Source organism: Mus caroli, chromosome 5, assembly GCF_900094665.2.
Source record: "Mus caroli chromosome 5, CAROLI_EIJ_v1.1, whole genome shotgun sequence".
Taxonomy (NCBI): domain Eukaryota; kingdom Metazoa; phylum Chordata; class Mammalia; order Rodentia; family Muridae; genus Mus; species Mus caroli.
This window is the reverse complement of record NC_034574.1, coordinates 83,710,341-83,729,690: the sequence shown is the minus strand read 5'-3', so window position 1 is coordinate 83,729,690 and position 19,350 is coordinate 83,710,341. Positions and strand designations below refer to the sequence as shown.

The 19,350-nt window shown below is 41.2% G+C and overlaps 2 protein-coding genes across 2 annotated transcripts in view; both read right to left on the bottom strand.

Moving 5' to 3' along the window:
• The window catches only part of LOC110294754 (alpha-fetoprotein-like), a 44,671-nt gene extending 38,793 nt beyond the window's left edge, over positions 1 to 5,878 (bottom strand). Inside the window, exon 1 of the mRNA XM_029477064.1 lies at positions 5,156 to 5,878. Within this exon, the coding sequence (XP_029332924.1) occupies positions 5,156 to 5,181 (26 nt within the window). The 5' untranslated portion in view covers positions 5,182 to 5,878. The remainder of the gene's footprint in view (positions 1 to 5,155) is intronic.
• A 760-nt stretch (positions 5,879 to 6,638) lies between these two features.
• Afm (afamin) overlaps positions 6,639 to 19,350 on the bottom strand; it is a 22,723-nt gene continuing 10,011 nt past the window's right edge. The window contains exons 8-15 of the mRNA XM_021162458.2: positions 17,448 to 17,662; positions 14,065 to 14,197; positions 12,233 to 12,330; positions 11,276 to 11,408; positions 9,767 to 9,990; positions 8,696 to 8,828; positions 7,578 to 7,635; positions 6,639 to 6,780 (exon numbers count right to left, since the gene is read on the bottom strand). Of these exons, the coding sequence (XP_021018117.1) occupies positions 7,588 to 7,635; positions 8,696 to 8,828; positions 9,767 to 9,990; positions 11,276 to 11,408; positions 12,233 to 12,330; positions 14,065 to 14,197; positions 17,448 to 17,662 (984 nt within the window). The 3' untranslated portion in view covers positions 6,639 to 6,780; positions 7,578 to 7,587. The remainder of the gene's footprint in view (positions 6,781 to 7,577; positions 7,636 to 8,695; positions 8,829 to 9,766; positions 9,991 to 11,275; positions 11,409 to 12,232; positions 12,331 to 14,064; positions 14,198 to 17,447; positions 17,663 to 19,350) is intronic.

The following is a 19,350-nucleotide window of genomic DNA, read 5'->3' as shown; positions in this document are numbered from 1 at the left end:
GGAGACCCCCTCAAAGTAGATTCTGAGCTATATCTGGTCAAACTGTGAGGGGTCAGTGCGTACTTCTTATGAGATAGCTTTATTGTATAGAGACACAAAAGTAAATCAGTAGCATGGAGGTTTTTGATCAACAGGCCATCTGTTGTCAACATGTCATACCATGCACTGGCGAAGTCCTAAGCATGACTTTAAGACTTGGATCCAATTTCAAGGAGCTCATGCTAAGCCAGGTATCTCTGAGTTAACTGACCGTGGAAAGCCTGAATGCATCACCTGACGTGGGAACCTTCTCATGACCCACATGCCGTGATACGCCCAAGTTCAGTTTTGTTTTCAGATGCCTGATTCTGTAATGTGCACAGCTTCCAGAACATTCTCTCTTCGACATACTTTTGGAGCCTGTGGTTAAGAACTGTTCAGTCAGGATGGCTTAGCCTCTACCTCCTATTTACAGGTTTCGTTTATCAGACACAGACGCTGTTTTGTTGCAATTGAAATATTTAATTAAAATACAACACCTGATTTGTGGTTTTTACACAATTGAATAAAAAACCCCTACACAATAAAATTGTTTACATATTCCTTCCATTCTAGTAAAACAGATTACTATCCACTCAAAACAAAACAAAACAAAGCTTTATAGTTTTATACCTGATCATCCTATTCCATAATTGCCAAGACTTTGTTTCTAGTGGGCTTCTGGCCTGAAGGAGGAGTAAGGCCCGTGTGGAGATTATGGTAAGAACTGGCAGGTAGCCCCAGATGCTTGCTCTGGGGTCCTGCATGGCCCTGCCAGGCAAGTCAGCCCTGATACAATCATAGCACTGAAGCACATTTCCAGTCTGGTGGCTCCATCTCTGAGTTCCATACTGAAAGCCTCCTAAGGGGAGATTCACATTTAAAAAGATGAGCTTTTCAAAATGCTCCATCATAAGCCTGAGCTGGCCAAAGCTGCCAGCCTCCCTGGACATGCTCGACAGCTTTTCTGAGGGGGCTGTATGTGGGGGACAGCCCAGAAATCGGACTGCTAAGGTAGACAGCCCAGGCCAAGATGACTACTTCAGGCTTCCAGTAAGTAAGTGGGTCACAGCTGTGTTCCAGCACCTCTTCCTCCAAATATGCAAGCACCATGTTTTCAGGTAGCTTCTCTCTCTCTCTCTGATCTCTCTTTATTGGTGCGAGTGACCACAGGCTCTCCTCTGTGCCAGTGTCTTTAAGTGGAGACCCTGAGTCACAGCCGTTGAAGATGGCCGTGTCCCCTGAGGTAGAATTCAGTATTTCTAGTTCCCTAATGAAGTCTTGCCTGTAGTGCTCTGCCTCTTCCTCTGTGAACAGGGAAGCTTTGTCGTGAGGGTCCAGCAGTGTAGCAAAGATGTACCTGGGATCATGGAGGGTAGCAGACAGGTGGCTCTCCATGGCTTCCTTCAGGGACTTAAGCATGGTGTCCATGCAAGTGAGCAGGTGAGAACCCGTGAGAGAAGAGTAAGTGTTGGCCACCAGAACATTGGAAACGGGAGGTTGCTGGTTACGACTTTAGCGTTCCCCACCCCCAGTTCCCTCATTTCCAAAGGGTGGCTTTTGTTAAATGAAAAGGTAGTTTCCTTGGAGACAGTCTCTCTGGGAAAGCAAGCTGCTCTTAGGAGTAGGCTGTAAACCCAGCACTACATGGCCAGTTATGGCCAACATAAAATGAACTCAGTGACATCTCTGGAAGGTTTTTATCTCATAACATCATATTTAAATCTTTTAAAATTTGTATTATTCTTATTCTAGTTGTGCATATGTTTTTCTCTTTACCCTACAGGTATTTTAGGTATATATGATGGCTTCAACTTTAGTAGTTTTAATGGAATTTCTAGGTGTGTAAACTAGTAGGTCTTTTGGGGGGCCTTTTTTGGGGGGGGACTATTTCTTTGCTTTGCTTTTGTTCTATTATCCTATGTTAGTTTTTATCTTCTTTTCTTTTCTTTTATTATTATCCTTTAGAAGCTCTTCCCCCCCCCCCCCCCCCAACTGAGAGACAGAAAGGAAGTGGCTCCAGAGGAGGAGGTGGGAGGAAACAGGGAGAAGTAGAGTGAGGGAAAACTATGACCAGGATATATTCTGAGAGAGAAAAAAAAATCTATGTTCAATAAAAAGAAAAGAGTTTCAAAGGAGTACAGTCTATTAGCTGATTCTGCTACCCACAGGTTCCCTCCTCTGGCTTCCTGAAGAGGAACCTGTCCATGTGTATGCACACACACTTGTCTTAAGGGAGAAAAACAGAACCTGACTGGTTGTCACTTAGAACTGGGCTACACCAGTTTCCGAATATGAATGTCCGTGTGAAATAGAAAGCCATGGTTAACAAGGGAAAGGTACCTTGACCTTTGACCAGTTGTCACCATCTTTTGGGGCCTTCTGAATGTTCTTAATGTTCATTGTCTCCTTTTTATTTATTTGACTGGTTGGTTGGTTTCAATTTTGGCTTTTGAAACAGTAACTTTTTGAAACATTAGTAAACTGACTATATATCCATCACAGCCTCCCAAGTACTGGAATTATAGGTATGCAACATCATTCCAAGCTGGGTAGGTCTCCTGAGGTGCACCCTCAGCAGCATTTCCTTGAGATCTTATTCTACAGCTCCTGAGTTGGCCAGAAAATGAGCTGTTACACTTGTGCCAATGCCCTGAATAAAAATACCAGACTGTCAGCAAGCACTTGTTGGCATCCCCAATAGTGTTTGAATTTGGTGACTATATATGGGATGGACCCCCAGGTGGGGCAATCTCTGGATGGCCTTTCCTTCCATTTCTGCTCCACATTTTGTCTCAAATATCTTCTCCCATGGGTATTTTGTTTCCCCTTCTAAGAAGGACAAAAGCACCCACGCGTTGGTCTTCCTACTTCTTGAGCTTCATATGGTCTGTGAATTATATCTTGGGTATTCCGAGCTTCTGGGCTAATATCCACTTATCAGTGAGTACGTACCATGTGTGTTCTTTTGTGATTGGGTTACCTCACTCGGGATGATATTTTCTAGTTCCACCATTAGCCTAAGGATTTCATAAATTCAGGAGGGGATAGGGGGTTTTCAGAGGGGAAACCAGGAAAGGGGATAACATTTGAAATGTAAATAAAGAAAATATCTAATAGAAAAAAAAATACAAAACTGCCACCCCATGCAGACGTCACCAACTAATTCTGTGCTCTGCCCCTCAGCTCAGCCTTAGATTTACTCATAGTGCAGCCACATCAATAGATTGGGGGGAGGGGACCAGGACTAAACTAATCCTGCCTTTTAAAAAACACCCAAATTTTAATCTCCAGAGGCGTTCTCCTCTCATAGATATTTGAATATTATAAGAGATTTTTGTAAACACAAGAAGAAGCTAGGTGTTTAATCAATGGCTAACGGTAGAATTCAGACAACAAGAAATACAGGTGGTGAGGATTTTTTAAACAGTGGCCAATGAATGGGATTTGTGATGTCATTCATTCTGTATAATTTTCTATGAAACCAACCACTTTAAAACACTTTTATGCTGGCCTCTGAGATTAAGAAAAAGAAAGGCACCCAAATATAAAACAAAATAATGATTTGGGATTTTGTTTGCTTGCTCACTGGAGACAGGGACTCAGGCTATCTAACAGGCTGTCTTGAGACTCAATCTTCTTACCTCAGACCCTGAGTGAGTGCTGGCATTGTAGGCATCTCTACCATGCCCACCAGTCACAACTTCTCAATAAATACTGTCTTCACAGCAAACAGGACCACCTAATTCTTGCTCACATTGTAGAGACAAAGTTCAAAAGGACAAAGACCAGGGCTGGATGCCATAACATCACTGCCCATTCCTGTTGAGCATGATTCACTGTGATGTACTTACAAGCTGTACAGGGCTTTTGCATCAAGCCCAAGTATGCTCTACTCGTTGATACAAGTCCTATGTGACACACACAGTAAACTTGAAGCTCCCTCACTCCAAATCCTCTGTCTGTCCTCCAAGCAAAGGGAAACTACAATTCTAGAATAAACCATTTCCTCCCTCCTCTGGTCAGGTGATTTTTTAGTGTGTTCTCTGGCATGGCAGTGCACTCCATTGGTGTGGCAACATCCTCTGTGACCACAGTCTGCAAGGTGGCGGCAGCTTCCAGAACTCGAGTTTTATATGTGCTGCCCACAGCAGAGTCTTGAGCTCAAAGCAATTCAAATATTAGGCGTAGGGTCAGACTAGCCAATTGTGTCTGCTCCACTCCTGTTCATAATCTGCTACTTATTGTTTAAATAAACCATTTCATCATGTCATTAATAAATAATCAAAGAACAAAAAAGCTTTATGAATGCATTTATAAATTCGGTGCTATAATCCAGAGGCCAATGTACTTGGCAAGTTAATATATTAATGCAGCTCTTTGTGGTAGTATATCATATGAATACAACAGCAGAAAAAAAACCCAAAATACACGAAAACAAAGACACACACATACACACAAACACACACACACACAGAGAGAGAGAGAGAGAGAGAGAGAGAGAGAGAGAGAGAGAGAGAGAGAGAGCCACAGAGTCTGAGGCCCTACATCAAGTTCTTCAGTAGAAATCTGAAGCACCTCCAAACACCACACACTCATCCTTAGCCATCACAATGCTCTGGAAAGTGGTGAGGGGAGGGTCTTTTTTTTCATCCCCCCCCCCCCGTCTATTATAGCCCTACCTCCTGCTTACCTGGTATCTCCTCACAACTTCAGAAAGACACAGGGGCTGACACATCTCGCTCACATTCACATCTACTCTGTCTGACACACATTGAGAATCTAAGAGCTATTGTGAATAGATGACTAAGATTCAGAAAGTATGTCCAAAGCTCTGTGCCAGAATAACTTTGTGAAGACCATCCTGGGTTACCCACGAAATGGTCATCACCTTTGAGTGCGGGCAATGGTCATCACCTCCTAGTGCAGACATGAAATTTTCAAGTTAGAAAAGTCAGGACAATCGGGCTCAGAACCTGTCTTTGTTTCCTGATGTTTCTGCTGAGCATTGACAGCTCTGGCAGAGCAGGAGTTTTGGTGAGGAACACAGGTCCAACCCTCCCACTACTGCTGACATAAACGCTCTTTGAACCTCTGCATAAAAAGATGACCACAAAATGGTCAGAGAACAACTTACAGGAGTTGATTCTCTTCCTCCAGCATCTGGGCTCCAGGGTTGAACTCAGCTCATAGGTTTTTATCCACTGAGTCATCTTGCCATCCCTGAATAGATGTTTAATGTCCCCTGCATGGAAGAGCTATGAAGTGGTATTCACAGTATTATCCTGCAGTACAAAGGCCCCGGTTCTTTTTCCAATGACCATTGAACAAAACTAGTTCCTCTCCTCAAACCTTGCGTCTCTGTAAAGTGGAAATAAAAGTATATACTCAGGGAATTGTTAGAACTAACTGGGGCAGTTCATATAAAGCACTGGAAGCAGGGTTTGATGCAGCCCATAGAAGTTGGCTGTGAGTACTACCCATGGTGTGCTAGCATAGGTTCATGCCCTCACCTCCCCTGGTCCTCCTCTCAGTGACAGCAAGGAGATCTAGATACATTCTTTCCTCACAGAAATATACAGAGACCTGACTTCCAGAGGGTAGGGCAGGTTCAACAGCATAAAAAAAAAAAAAAGAGAGAAGATTATGACAAGATAACTGAATCATGATTGTTTGATTGTTTACTCCTGTGTGTGTGTGTGTGTGTGTGTGTATGGAAGCATTGCTAGAAGTCAATCCCGTTGGGTACCATTCCTCAGAATTCGTCCACATTGTCCTTTAAGACAGGAGGTTGACTAAGCCGGGTGGTGGTGGTGGTGGCGGAACACACCTTTAATCCCAGCACTTGGGAGGCAGAGGCAGGTGGATTTCTGAGTTCAAGGCCATCCTGGTCTTCAAAGTGAGTTCCAGGACAGCCACCAGGGCTATATAGAGAAACTCTGTCTCCAAAAAACAAAACAAAACAAAACAAAACAAACAAACAAATAACCCTCCCCCCAAAAAAAACCAGGTTGACTAACCAGGGAGCTCAAGGGAGCCTGTCTCTGTCACCTCACCAGGAATGGGATTAAAAGCGTATACCAACATGCCTGACTTTTTAATATGGGTCTTGGGGATCAAACTTAGGTGACTGCACAGTGCGATGGCTAATCTTGGTTGTCAAGCTGACACAGCTGAGAAGAGGAACTCTCAGTGGAGAAACTGTCCTCATCTGACTGGCCTCTGGGCATGTTCATTAGGCACTTTTTCCAAGGGTGATTGATGTGGGAGGAGCCAGCACGTTGCAGGTGCTACCATCCTTGGACAACTAGACGTGGGCTCTATTAGAGAGGAAGCTGAATGTGAGCCTGGGAGCAAGACGATAATGACCAATCCTGTGTGGTCTCTTCCTTCCTGCTTCCAGGTCCCTGTCTTTAGTTCTTGCCTGGGCTTCCCTCAATGAAGGAAGGACTATAACCATAAGGTAACATAAGCCTTTTCTTTCCCAAGTCATTTTGGCCATGATGTCTGTCACAGCAACAGAAGCCAAACTAGGGCATGCAGGGAGAACTTCACCAACTGCATGCACCTCAGTTGATTAATTTTGTGATCATGTTGGTAGATGGAATTAGTCTGCGAAATAACTTTATCCTTTCATTTTATTGCCTTTTGTAGGAACATGATTCAAGAAAGGGTTACAGAAGAAGCTTCTATTCTATTCTTCTCAAAAGCTGAACTTCACCACACCACAGGGCGGAGGACGGTCCTGTAAGCTGGCACTGGCTGAAAAGAAAAAAGAAAATTTCCTGCAGTGAAAGAATCTGAACTCGGGTAGTAGTCATATATTTAATAAGATGTTACTAGTGTGGCCTGTGACTTGTACATGGAGTTACAAACAAGCCCTCTCCTGGGTCCAGGTCTATCTCTCCTGGCCCTGGGCATCCTTTATGAATATTTTTGAAATTATAAATATATTTTTGTGTACAAGGCTCTTTATTTTTATGTCGGCCATGCCTCAATACAGTGATGTTCAATGACAGTCTCAAATGAGACTTTTAGAAGAACACAGAGGTAGTGTGTATGTCTAGTCCTCCCTGAGAACTTAACATTTCTTTCCCCCTCCCCCACCTTAGCTCTTTGAGGTACTGACTCACTCTATAGTCCTGGCTGGCCTGGAACTCAATATTTAGCCCAGGCTTGCCTTGAACTTGCTCCCATCTTCCTGGTCCAGCACCCCAAGGGCTGTGGTTCCAGAAATGTACTACCCCAGGTTTACCTCTCTAGAGAGAAAATATCTCTCTTTACTGATTCAGACAAAAGAACACAGAAGGGCAGAGAGACGTGGGTCCCTTTGTGTTACTGAGAAATTAGACAGTCCTGACACAAATGCAGCATTCCTGCCCTGCATATAATGCCTGACATCCAGAGGAACACACAAGGGTCTGAGCTGGGAACTCTGAGCTCCTAGGTGAATGGCTAAATCAGAAACAGACATCTAACACACAAGAAGGAAAAGGTCATGGAGACCAAGCATTCGCATGAAGTTTGGACATTTGATTGAGACAGAGATGTTTATTCACCTCTGATCGGTTATCTTTGTTTCTCTGTAGCTTGACTTTCATTACCAGTTTTTGAACTCTGGAAGAGAAAAAAAAAAATCAGAAAAAAAAAAGAAAAGTTTGAGATGATCATGTTTAAGTTTAGGGAAGCATATTCATCTGAATATTGAATGAAGATATAAATGGAGAGAGAGAGAGAGAGAGAGAGAGAGAACCTTGAGAAAAAAACACTGAAGTCTTTTTATGAACTACAAACAAATTCATCTCTCCTTTTTTACAGACCTTAAGGACACACTCGAACAAGTGGGAGATGGAGGCTAATGTCTTCTAATTAAAGAAAATATATTTTAGCAAACTAATAAATTTATTGTAGCATTTCCAAAGACTAAGTCACTCAGCAAAGTAGAGAATTTCCAGCTAAAGGAAATCCCTGTGAGTTGTGTATGTGTGTGCAAATGTGCATGAGTGTGTATGAGCAATAAAGAAGTTGGGAAGGACATCTTGAGCTACTGGGAGAGAAAGAATGAGAGAGCAAGCTAGAGCCTTCCTCATGTCCTCCATCCCAGCCATCTACTGAGGCTGACACTCACAAGTTCCAGGGTCACACACAGCAGGTTACTACAGATGCCACAGGAATAAGGGGAGCAGAGACAGCTCTCCCCACTCCTCACTCCCTTACCCTCATCTCCATCTTGTTCTGTCAACTGAGTGACCTTAAGAAGACCCAGGAGGAAAGAGCCACCTTGAATGACTTCCTTCCTAGTCCTGCCCTTCTCCCTGTCAGCTATGATTTCCTTGGCAAGTTGCCTTGACGCCCTTTCATTCAGGTGACAAGAGAGTCAGAGCCAAGGAGTTAGGAGCAATTACATAATTCCATAGTTATTTCCATCATTTACTATGGATGCAACTTTGTTTAAATGACACAGAGAAGACCGCAAGGTTGGAAAGCTTGTGCTTTGCTTGACAGTTTTCCTTACATGGGAAAGCTTCTATTGTGGACATCTATCATCTAGCTTTGTGCTCTGACACACAAAACTACTGGACATGTGGAGAAGAGGAAGATCCCATAGCAAATTCTATTGTGTTCTTATTTCCAGAGACAACAGTAGAATTTCCGTGGGAAAGCAAGAAATAACTACCTCTGGACTGAAACAGGACTCAGGCTCCTGCACTTCACTGCACTCCTCCCCGGCAGCAGTGAACTTTGTGAACAAGCACAGCCGCTCCTCATCCGTGATCTCTGGCATCCACTTCACCAAGTTGACCAGAAACCTGTGCTCAAAGACACCCAACAGAATCGCTGAATGATCCTCCCTACAGCTCCCCTTCTTCCACGTGTTTGTTACAGACACACATGCTAGGTTTCAAACTTGGTGAGTGTAAAATTTTAAATGTTCCACTTCTGCAAGGGTCTTACGAAACTTTCTAATTCACTAAGTGGACTTTTTGAGGACTATATAATCACAGACAAAAGTGGATCCTATTGAACATAGTAGGTCTTCTAAATGATTTGTTTCCCAAATCAATTCCCTTTCCTCAGTGGTTAAATGCTGTTTCTGTTACACTTGGTACAGACAAGGGTCTAAATCCAAGACCGTGGGGTCTTATTCTTGACATTTGAAACGTTATATGAGAGAATAAAAGAAAAGTTCCTGCCCCTTTGTGTCTCTCCTGTTTTAAAACACTGAAAGTCTCAAGGCAAAAATCTGTATCATTGGAGATAGTGAGACGGCTCAGCGGGTGAAGGTGCTTGCCACCATGCCTGATGGCCCGAGTTCCATCCCTGGGACCCACATGATGGAAGAAAAAATAAACAACTGCCAAAAGTTATCCTCTGACCTCTCAACTCACATACATGGTGGGTGCTATGGCACACACACACACACAGACACACAAACACACAGACAAATAAATAAAATGTAATAATATTTTACATATCCATATTATTCTCCCAGCTCATTTGCACCTCTCCAGCAGCACTCTGGCTAACTGCCTGACCCATCTTTCCAAACCACAGAGCAGTGAATAGACTCTACCAATAAGGAAAAAGATAAACTAGATGTTTGGTTATAAACAACAGCAATACATAAGCAATGTTGTTTTGTGCCTAGGAGAGTAGACAATCTGTTGAACTAAATGAATTGTATCAGCTGAAGTACCTAGCTACCATGGTATGTTTTCTGAGACAGATGTGCCTCTGGGCTTCATACCTGTGTTTCTTATTCTGAAGGTCCTCCTTGCGAGGCTGACACCAGTCTGCATGCAAAGCAGGTACAAGTGCGGAGACTGATGGGAGTGCATAGGTTGTGTCGGCTTTCAGATGCTCAAAGCAGTGTCTTCTGAAGGCGAAGTCTGTTTTGCAGCAGTGATCCACAGCAGGATTGATAGTTCGATTTGTATTTACCCCACATAGTTCTCCAAGAACTAAATCTGCCTATACCAATGAGAAGTGGGACACTGGTATGATTTTAAAATTCTAAGGGCACTTTAAAGGTGTGTGTGTGTGTGTGTGTGTGTGTGTGTGTGTGTGTGTGTGTGTAAAATTAGATGAATAGCTAGTTGTGAGATCACCAGCAACCTTACTTAGGAAAATACAGGTATCCAGGATACTGTACTGTGTAGCAAGAATTGTAAAGGCTAACCAGCAGTATTGTAAAAATTCAATCTACAGCAATTAAGTGCCTACGAGTTTCTATTCTGTGCAGAGACTTGTGGCCTCAAAGTGACAATTGAACATGGGTTTCTAGGTTTACCCCAGACTCTCCACTCCATTCCTAAAAGACTAGGCAGAAAGTAGCATTTCTCTTCTGAACTCTCCCTTTGGAGACAAAAAGCAAAATTGCTAACGCTAACTTGTTAACAAAATTGCTAACAAGATTGTAGGGTTTACAATCTGAGATGTACAGTAGAAGCCTTCCTACCATGTGTAGGAACCACAAAATAAATGGATAAGGCTTCCTAGGTTATTCTGGAACGATACTGTGATTCTTAAATCATTTGCCCTAACCAATCACCTCTGACATAGTTTAAAAAGAAGAGAATTTGAGGAATCCTTGAACATGACTCCGCATATTCTCCTCTGATTCTCAAGGGCTTATATGATGAGCCAAAAATAAAATATTTCTGGCTTGGACAATGTTGAAAACAACAGAGAAAAGTAGATAATTAGTATAAATTAACAGTGGAAGGGAGGGCATATGAAAAGTCAAATATCAGGTATGTAATCCTAGCATCGGAGAGGCAGAGGCAGGAGGATCACCACATTTTGGAACCAGTCTGACTTACAGAGTCAGTTCCAGGCCAGCTAGGACTGTAGAAGGAGACTGTCTCAAATTACAGGAGCAATAGATGACAGAGAGAACACTGACAGACAATGTGGAACGGGGAGCTCTCTCATCAGCCCCACCTCTCAAGCTACAGACAAGTGACAACTACTGAGAAAGGATGCATTCGTCTTCCCCAGGGATGAGCCCCCTAATTAGTTATCTAATACCAAATGGCCAGGCCTGAAAGCATTATACACTAGAAACACTGAACTGACTCATGAGGTTTTATTTATATATTTATCTATATATGTCTGTGTTTAACAATAATAAACACAGAAAAAGAGGTCACGAATTTAAGAGGGAGTGAGGGGCAATGATATAATTGTATCTCAATTTTAAGAACTTCAGATTAGAATAAACAACAACATAATCTGGTACATAGATCATACTCACCAAGTTGTCAACGCAGGCAAACTCGTCACTGAGAGTGCAACAGGTTGCCAGAGCTGCGACCATTTCCTTACTAAGGGAGACCAGCTCTTCCATGGGGAGCTGAGGGGCTGCCTTGGTGAACTTGACAAGGAAACTGAGAGAACACACATCTATTTGAACAACTACTACCAAACCCACAAGTGAGAGGACTAATAGCCAGTGCCCAGTGTGACCCTCATGCCATGATAGAAAATCCTTGGCAGAAATGACCTTGGCCAGTAAGTACTGAGATATGTTGTGTTGGTGCTAAATTGTTTAAAAGGACCGTTTGACAGCCATGCTAGGAATAAGATGAATAAAAGTAGGATCCTTAGGCAGACTGAGGTTGGCACTGCAGCTCACAGCAACACTGCAGGAATGATGAAGTCACATTGTAAACTGTGTTTTGTTTGAATCAAGGATGTTAAGCTTCAATAAACTCAGCTCTAGCATGATCACTGTTTACAAACTTAAATTAACTGCACAGTATTCTAGAATTCTCATAAAATCACGAAAGAGTAAATACTACTATGAGAAGCAGGCCCATTGACAATTCTGTAATTATTACTGGCTTCACTCCTGAGCTACCCATTGGTTTCCCAGGAAACGGTCGACACCTGAAGTTCTCTCCATTCTCCTTATTCAGGACAGAATGCAAGAGTCCTGCTTTGGAGGCCAGAAACTCAAATTCACAGACACTTAAACCTTATAGGAACAGTGCCTAGAATCCCATATTTCTTTCCATTTGTGGCCTCATTTCTGGTCAAAGAGTCCTGCAAAGGCTCAGTGGGAATTCTTGACTTTTATGTCTTTGTTCCTTCCCAGAGTTGAATTGGCATGACTGAAAGACCAGCCTACAATAATACAATGATAGTCTACATCTGAGAGATTATTTGAGCCTGGTCACAAGTTTTAGCCCAAGTCATGCAGATGACCTACTGGCGCTGCAGAGTGTCCTTCCCCAGCTCCTGGAACTGTTTGCACTCCTGCTGCACCATTGCAAGGCTTCGCTGAGTTGTCTCATTGAATTTATCCTCCTGAAAATTAAAAGCAATCATGGGGCCATGCAGAGAACCCACACGGCACCACATAGGCACAGTGGAGCATCGATGTATGTCTCCGTAAAAAATGAGAATTTTCTAGCACTCTGATTCATCCACAGATGAGAACCACAGTAGCTTATTCAGGACAGTAACAACATAACTGTAAGCCACGTTCTCAGGGCCACCCAGCTAATAAGCATTGCTGTAGAACATTGAAGATGTATTTATCTCTATTTGTATCTTTTCCCATCATGTTGGTTTGCAACTTAAAACCTCCCAGAGTTGTCTTCAGTTATTTGATGGACTTTTTTTCTTTTTTTTACAGCATAAACTGAACATTTTCCTGGAGCTATGAGAGAGACCCATTCTGCCACACATGGACATGGGGAGACAAACGTGCCTCCAAGAAAACAAAGAATTTCCTAGCACCATCTTTCATCCAAGGATGAGGGGAACAGTGACTTGTTAAGGACAGCAACAGAGCAGAAATGGAAAATAACAGTTTTCTTATTGCATTACCTAAATTTGCATGACTATAAACCAATTTTTATAATATTTAGAAGAAAAATGTAAAATGAAGCAAAGGTAGCATATATAACAAAGGAGTTGTGAAAAAAATTGTCAAATACTCCTATAATCCATGAAGTTATATCTTCTAAGTATATATAGAGAAAGGGCTATTAATTAGAACATGAAAACAAGATGCAAACATGAACAAATTTTTTATAGAAAATTTAAAATAATATACCTATAATCTTGGGGGAGAATTTTGCATTAGTTTTTAGAGAATTTCATACAATTTCATTTCATATCGGTCCTTTTGAACAGAAAATTTTTAATGTAATTTTAGAAATCAAGCCCATACTTAAAACACAGACACATTTTTACATTTTACATTTACATCTGTTAGGCCTAATTTGTATGTGAAGTGTCAGCAATAGAAACATTGAAACAAGCATGCCCATGGCTCTGGCAAAAAAAAAAAAAAAAAAAGAATTTCCAGAAGTTAACTTAGCAGTTTGGGTCAAATGTTTTTAAAAGTCTGTATATTCTGACCCCATCACCCTCTCCCCCAGTGATCCATCCTGAGAAGAACACTACAAATATTAAAGAAAAATGTGGAGAATAAGATTCTCATCAATGAATCACATACAAAATTATAAACACATAACCATCACACTCAGTGTCCATACATAGTAGGAGAGTAAATAAGTCAATTACTCCACATTCTGAGAGAATCCCAAGCTCATGAATGGGAAAGCTTTCTATGTTAGAAGCCAGCAGTCACATGTTCCCTGTAGGGGGGACACAGCCTTTTTTTCCACTCAGAGTTGAGCCCTGTACGGTTCATTTCATACACTGATATGAAATATGGGGAGAATAAATTTCTGTTCTTTTGAGTCAGTAATTTTGTGATTGTAATAGGAAACAAATATAGCATCATTTAACACAAAACGAAGCTTCCTATTATACTAAATAATAAAAGGTCCAAACATTTCCTAAGGAATGTACCTCTTCAATCTTATTTTTTAAGATATATGCAAATATAGAGAAAGAAGCATAAAAGAAAGTATTTAATATATTATAATTATACATTGCATATAATATATTATATGTAATTATATATTATGGTATCTTATTATTATATCATTATATTATAATCAGAAAGCTTTAATAAAAACTGATTATTGCTTTTCAGTTTTTTGAATCTATGTTTATGGGACCTACCGCATGGCGGTAACAAACTGCTGGGCTTTCTCTGCTGCAGCAGTCTTCTAAGAAGTCCATATACACTTTAGTAATTCTTAGGAGCTCTGGTGTAGACAGGTCAGGATGTCTCCTGGAGTATTCATAAATAAACCTGAGGTGTGTCAAACATTTATGCTGTTAGAACATACAAAGAAGAAAACACCCAACTCCACCAAATCAAACTTCAATCATAAAGACTTCCTGGACACACTTTCTTAGTCAGCTTCACTTGGTCTTTAAGATAAACACTACCTTGAGTCTGAAAGCACTAAGCCCTAGGTTGGGTATGCACAATACTACAAGTTAAATTTCCCTATTTCTGGAATCTGAATGCCAAAATGCCTCAGAACCCAAAACTATTTGAATGCCAATATGATACTATAAGTGAAATTCTCTACATCTAAACTCACTTGACAGGCTATCACCAAAATGTAAGTGTACTAAAAATCAGGTATACATTTTTATTTAATTCAGTTTATACACATAAGATATATATGGAAGATAAATGAGTTTGATGTTTAAACTAGGGTCCCCATCCTCAGCATATCTCACTATGTAAATGTAAATATCTCAGATTTTGTTTCAATCTGAAATTAAAAAAGAAAATAAAAACCACTCAAGAGGCTTTTGCACAAGATGGTGGGGTAGACATTGTCTTTATATGAGCTGATAAAGGAGTCAGTATGCTAGAGAATCACGGTGTTCCAAAGACAGAACATAAGCTAGAGCATCAGAAATCTACAAAGGAAATGAAAAGTCACCTAGACCGGAGAAAACGGTGGAGGAACTGCCAATAAGACATGCGTGGCTGGAAAGATGGCTCCGTGGTTAAGAGCATGTATGTCTCTTGCTTTAGTTAAATTCCCAGCACCCATGCTGGCTGGCTCACAGCTGCCTATAGTCATCAGGCCTCTGGTGACCTCTGGCCTCTATGGACACCTGACTTCACATGGGCACATACCCACACACAGATACACACATACGCACATAACTTAAAAGTAAAACTAAGCACAGCCACCGAGCTGCCTGACAGCTGGGAAGATGCAGAAGTCACTTCCACAAGCAGTGTCTTCCTCCTCGCTGAGTGCTATTAGGGCTCAAGACTTTAAGAGTCTGTATATCCAAACCAACGGAGGCACAAATCGCAACCCAGATACAGAAGGACATGAGAAGCAAAGCAATGTGATCCCTCCAAAGGATCATAGCCTCTTGACTAATGAACCCAAAGATGCCGGCTTACAAAATGCCAGATGCAGGTGTCGAAAGTTTTGTGGTAAGGTCATTCGATGGCTCGAAAAAGAAAAAGAGAGGCACAAACAGATGACTTTTTGCCCAGGACCTGAAAGGGACAGTAGAAAAAGATAAAGAAAACTCAGCAAAACAGATAAGACAATTAGCAACGTGGGTGGAAGAGAATGGAGAAGCATTCAGCAAGAAAACACAAATGAGTAAAAAGTGTTGGAAATAAAAAAAAATTGACAATCAAATTTTTTAATAAAACAGTGTGGAAAGCACCACCAACAGAGTTAATAAAACAGCTGAAAGTACATTTGCAGTGGGGGACAAGGTTGACAAAATATAACACTCCAACATCAGAAAACACACAAGACAAACAAAAAACATAACCACAATGTCCGAGTACTTGGGTAAATAATCAAGAAACCAAGAGGTACAAGAAAGAGCTTTGACAACCTCTCAATTCTCAAATCTAGAGAAAGAAACAGACATTCAAGAACAAGAAGCATTTAGAACCTCGGATAAACATGATTGGAGAAGAACCTTGGTAATATAATATAGTCAAGATGTCAAAAATACAAAGAAAAGGGGCCACTAATGAATACAAACTCATTGTAATGTCAGGGCTCTCATTAGAAATCTTAAAAGCCAGGAGATCATGGGATAATCTACTCCAAGTTCTGAAAATAAGTAACTGACAAACAAGATACCTGTATACAGACAGGAAAGTTATCTTTTAAGATTGATATGGGGAAGGACATTTCAGGAAAAATTCAGTTTGTATCTAAAGGAACATTATTCATATAGGAAGAGGAAAGGCACCCTCAAGCATGAAAGGACAGGCAGGAGTAAATGCATGAGACTAGGTAAACAAAGAGCTAAGAAAGAATCTGTCAAGTCCAACACTGTGAAGAGGACAAATTAAAACCCAAACAACTAGCAAAACAGCCTACAAAATTATAAGAATTGGGAAAAAAATCACATCAATTATAAGCCTAACTGTAAGCTCACCTATAAAGACACACAGACAGGTTGACTGGATTAAAAATCTAAATCCAAGTATTTTTGTGTATGTGTGTGTGCATGCATGTGTACATGTGTGTGTGTGTGTGTGTGTGTGTGTGTGTGTGTGTGTGTGTGTGTGTGTGATAAAACCAGAAGTGGTCATGGGAGATCTTAAGAGAAGGGGAGGGAGAAGAAAGGGCAGTGAGATTCACATGAATTAAAATCAGATGGAGAGTCACCACTCAGCTAGGTCAGTCAGTAGAACATGAGACTCTTAATCTCAGGGTTGCGGGTTCGAGCCCCACGTTGGGCGGGTACTTGTGCCTAAAGAAAGTGGACAGAAGTCTGGAGATTGGAAAGGATTAAGAAGTTGACAGATATCTGGAGGCTGGAGAGGATTAGCTCCAGTGCCAAGAGAACATTTCATACACTGGGCAAAAGAGTCAGAATCCTATAAAATCAGATGGAGAAGAATTGTAGGGGAAAGCTGTGTGAAAACGGAGAGCAGACAGAATAGGGGAAGGCAATGGGACAATAGGGTGAGAAAGAACAAAATCCAGAGGTGTGTAAATATTAAAATGTCATAACGAGCCCCATCACTTTGCACTGTTAAAAATAATAAAGCTGATAGTTCAACTTGACCCAGTGACTAGGATTCAGATTTAGTCCTGTGGCTTCCAGTCCACTAATCTTTGCCTTGGGACACAGCTGGGCAGCCAAGCCTGTGACTTCTTAAGAGCAGAACCCCTGGAATCTGTCCCTTCCTCTGTCATTTTACCTGTGAATCTTGAACAAGTCACTTAACTTCTATATTTCTCAAAGTGCTCAGTCAAAGTATTGGGAAATGGCACTTATTCTACATTTGGTTTTAGAATTAAAATGGACAATCTGAATAACATATTCAGCCTATTGCCTGGCACATATTTGGTGTTCAGTAAATGTAGCCATCATTATAACCAATCAATGTTTTTACTTAAAGGTGTACAGAATAGCTCAGGTACACACCAGGATCTTTATAGCTGGTGAATTACAGTGCCTTATCCTTCCACCTGAGTTAGCCAGCATAAAAATGTCTTATTTTTTTATTTGCCTTCTAAACTTTTAATAAAGAGTTATAGTACTCAGCAAAGAACTTGTCCGGGTCAGAATCTCGTTCTTGACACACATTTTCGCTGTCAGTGAATTTGGCTTCTCTGAGAGATAAGCCCTCCGGTCTGTCGTCTTTATTTGCATTAATTATACAGGCTTCACGTTCTAGTGTCTTCTTTTCACAGCACACTTTGATTTTACTTGAGATGGAATCTTGTTTTGAACAAATATGGTTCATAACCTGGCTCTGCATCAAATAAGAACAAGAGAAGTTGTGACTTTTTAGATTTTTGTCAGGAGTGCTCTTTCCATCCAAAAAGAACGGCTGCTCACAAAGCCAATCCTGAAAGCAACATCAGCACCCACCCATCAACTCACTAGATAGACAATGGTCATTTAAATTTCACACTGACTTAATATTCAAGAAGTTTCACATTAGTGCAGCTGTTCTCTCCCCCTTAGGATTTTAGGTCATATAGCTGTGGAAAAAAAAAAAAAGCTCTATCATAAACTTACATCCGTTGTTAAATATTGGGTTTTTAAGTACTTTCCCCTCACTCTTCTGGTACATTGATGTCTTTACTTTTTAAAAATTACTGTATTAATCTATGGAGTTTTAGGGGAGGGGACACACATGCCTGGCATGGCACATATGTAGAAGTTAGAAGATTACTTGTGGGAGCGGGTTCTTTCCACCGTAAGAGTCCTGAGGACCAAACCCAGGCCCTCAGCCTTGAAAGCATGTGTCTTTACCACCGAGCTATCCCTCTGGTGTCACTGTCACCTTATTTTTTATTGTTCTTGCACCCCATGAGAGCTGTCTCTGCTTTCCGTGGTGGCTACTAAAGGTATAGCAACACATCTCTGCTAGTCTAGATCTCCTGTGAACTAAAACTATCTTTCCAAGGACACAGCAAAACCGCTAACATTTGATGAGTGAATGAAAAATTGGTTAGGGGGCCAGAAAGATGACTCAAAGGTTGTTAGCACTGACTGATCTTGCAAAGGACCAGATATTGTTCCCAGAACCCACATAGTGGATCATGGCTGCCAGTAGCTCTTGTTCCAGAGGATCTGAAGCCACTGTCTTCTGTGAGCACTCATACAGTTGTGGTGCACAAATACATATATATGTACACAAATAGAAATGTTAAAAATCTCTTTTATAAAGGAAGGAAGGGACCGTCAAAGGAAGGGGAGCTAGACAATGGTGTTCTAAAGGGAGAAAGGAGAAACTAGAACTGGAAGCTTAAGTGAGGAGGCAGGTGAGAGGGCAGAACAGAGAAAAGGATGTGGGGAGGGACGACTCCCTCAAGAGCCCTTGAAAAACCATGTGAGACCTACTGCCGCAGAATCTCCCTAAATACACATACATGTAGATATGCATACATGTAAATATGCATACTTGTAAATGTACATGATTGTAAATATAGATACATGTGAATGTACATGCATTTAGATATACATACATGTAAATATACACATACATGAAAGGAATTTAAATGGAGTTACCATGTAATGAGAAAGAAAAATGCCCCAACTAGAAATCTTAGGCTAACAAGTTAAACCCCTAGTAATATGAATGGGTTACATCTTGTTGAGTTGTTGGCCAATGGTGTCCCACCAGCCTCCCCCAAACAAAGGCTATTGCTATGGGTTACCCCTCCACAGCCTGTCTGTAAGGCCCTACTGCTAAAGACACCACTTATTTATGTCATTGAACATGGAGAACTCTAGATAGTGCCCAACTAGAAGTTTTACCCCTACTGACTGGCATATATAGTGCTGGAAGGTACTGTGTGTATTATCAAAGGAGGAAGGTAGTCATTAATATCACCCCAGTTACAAACCCTCTGATCTATGGAACCAACCTGTCTGCAAAATATACTAATCTAATAGTGGCACAATTATTATGGAAGCAGTCACTTTTTTTTT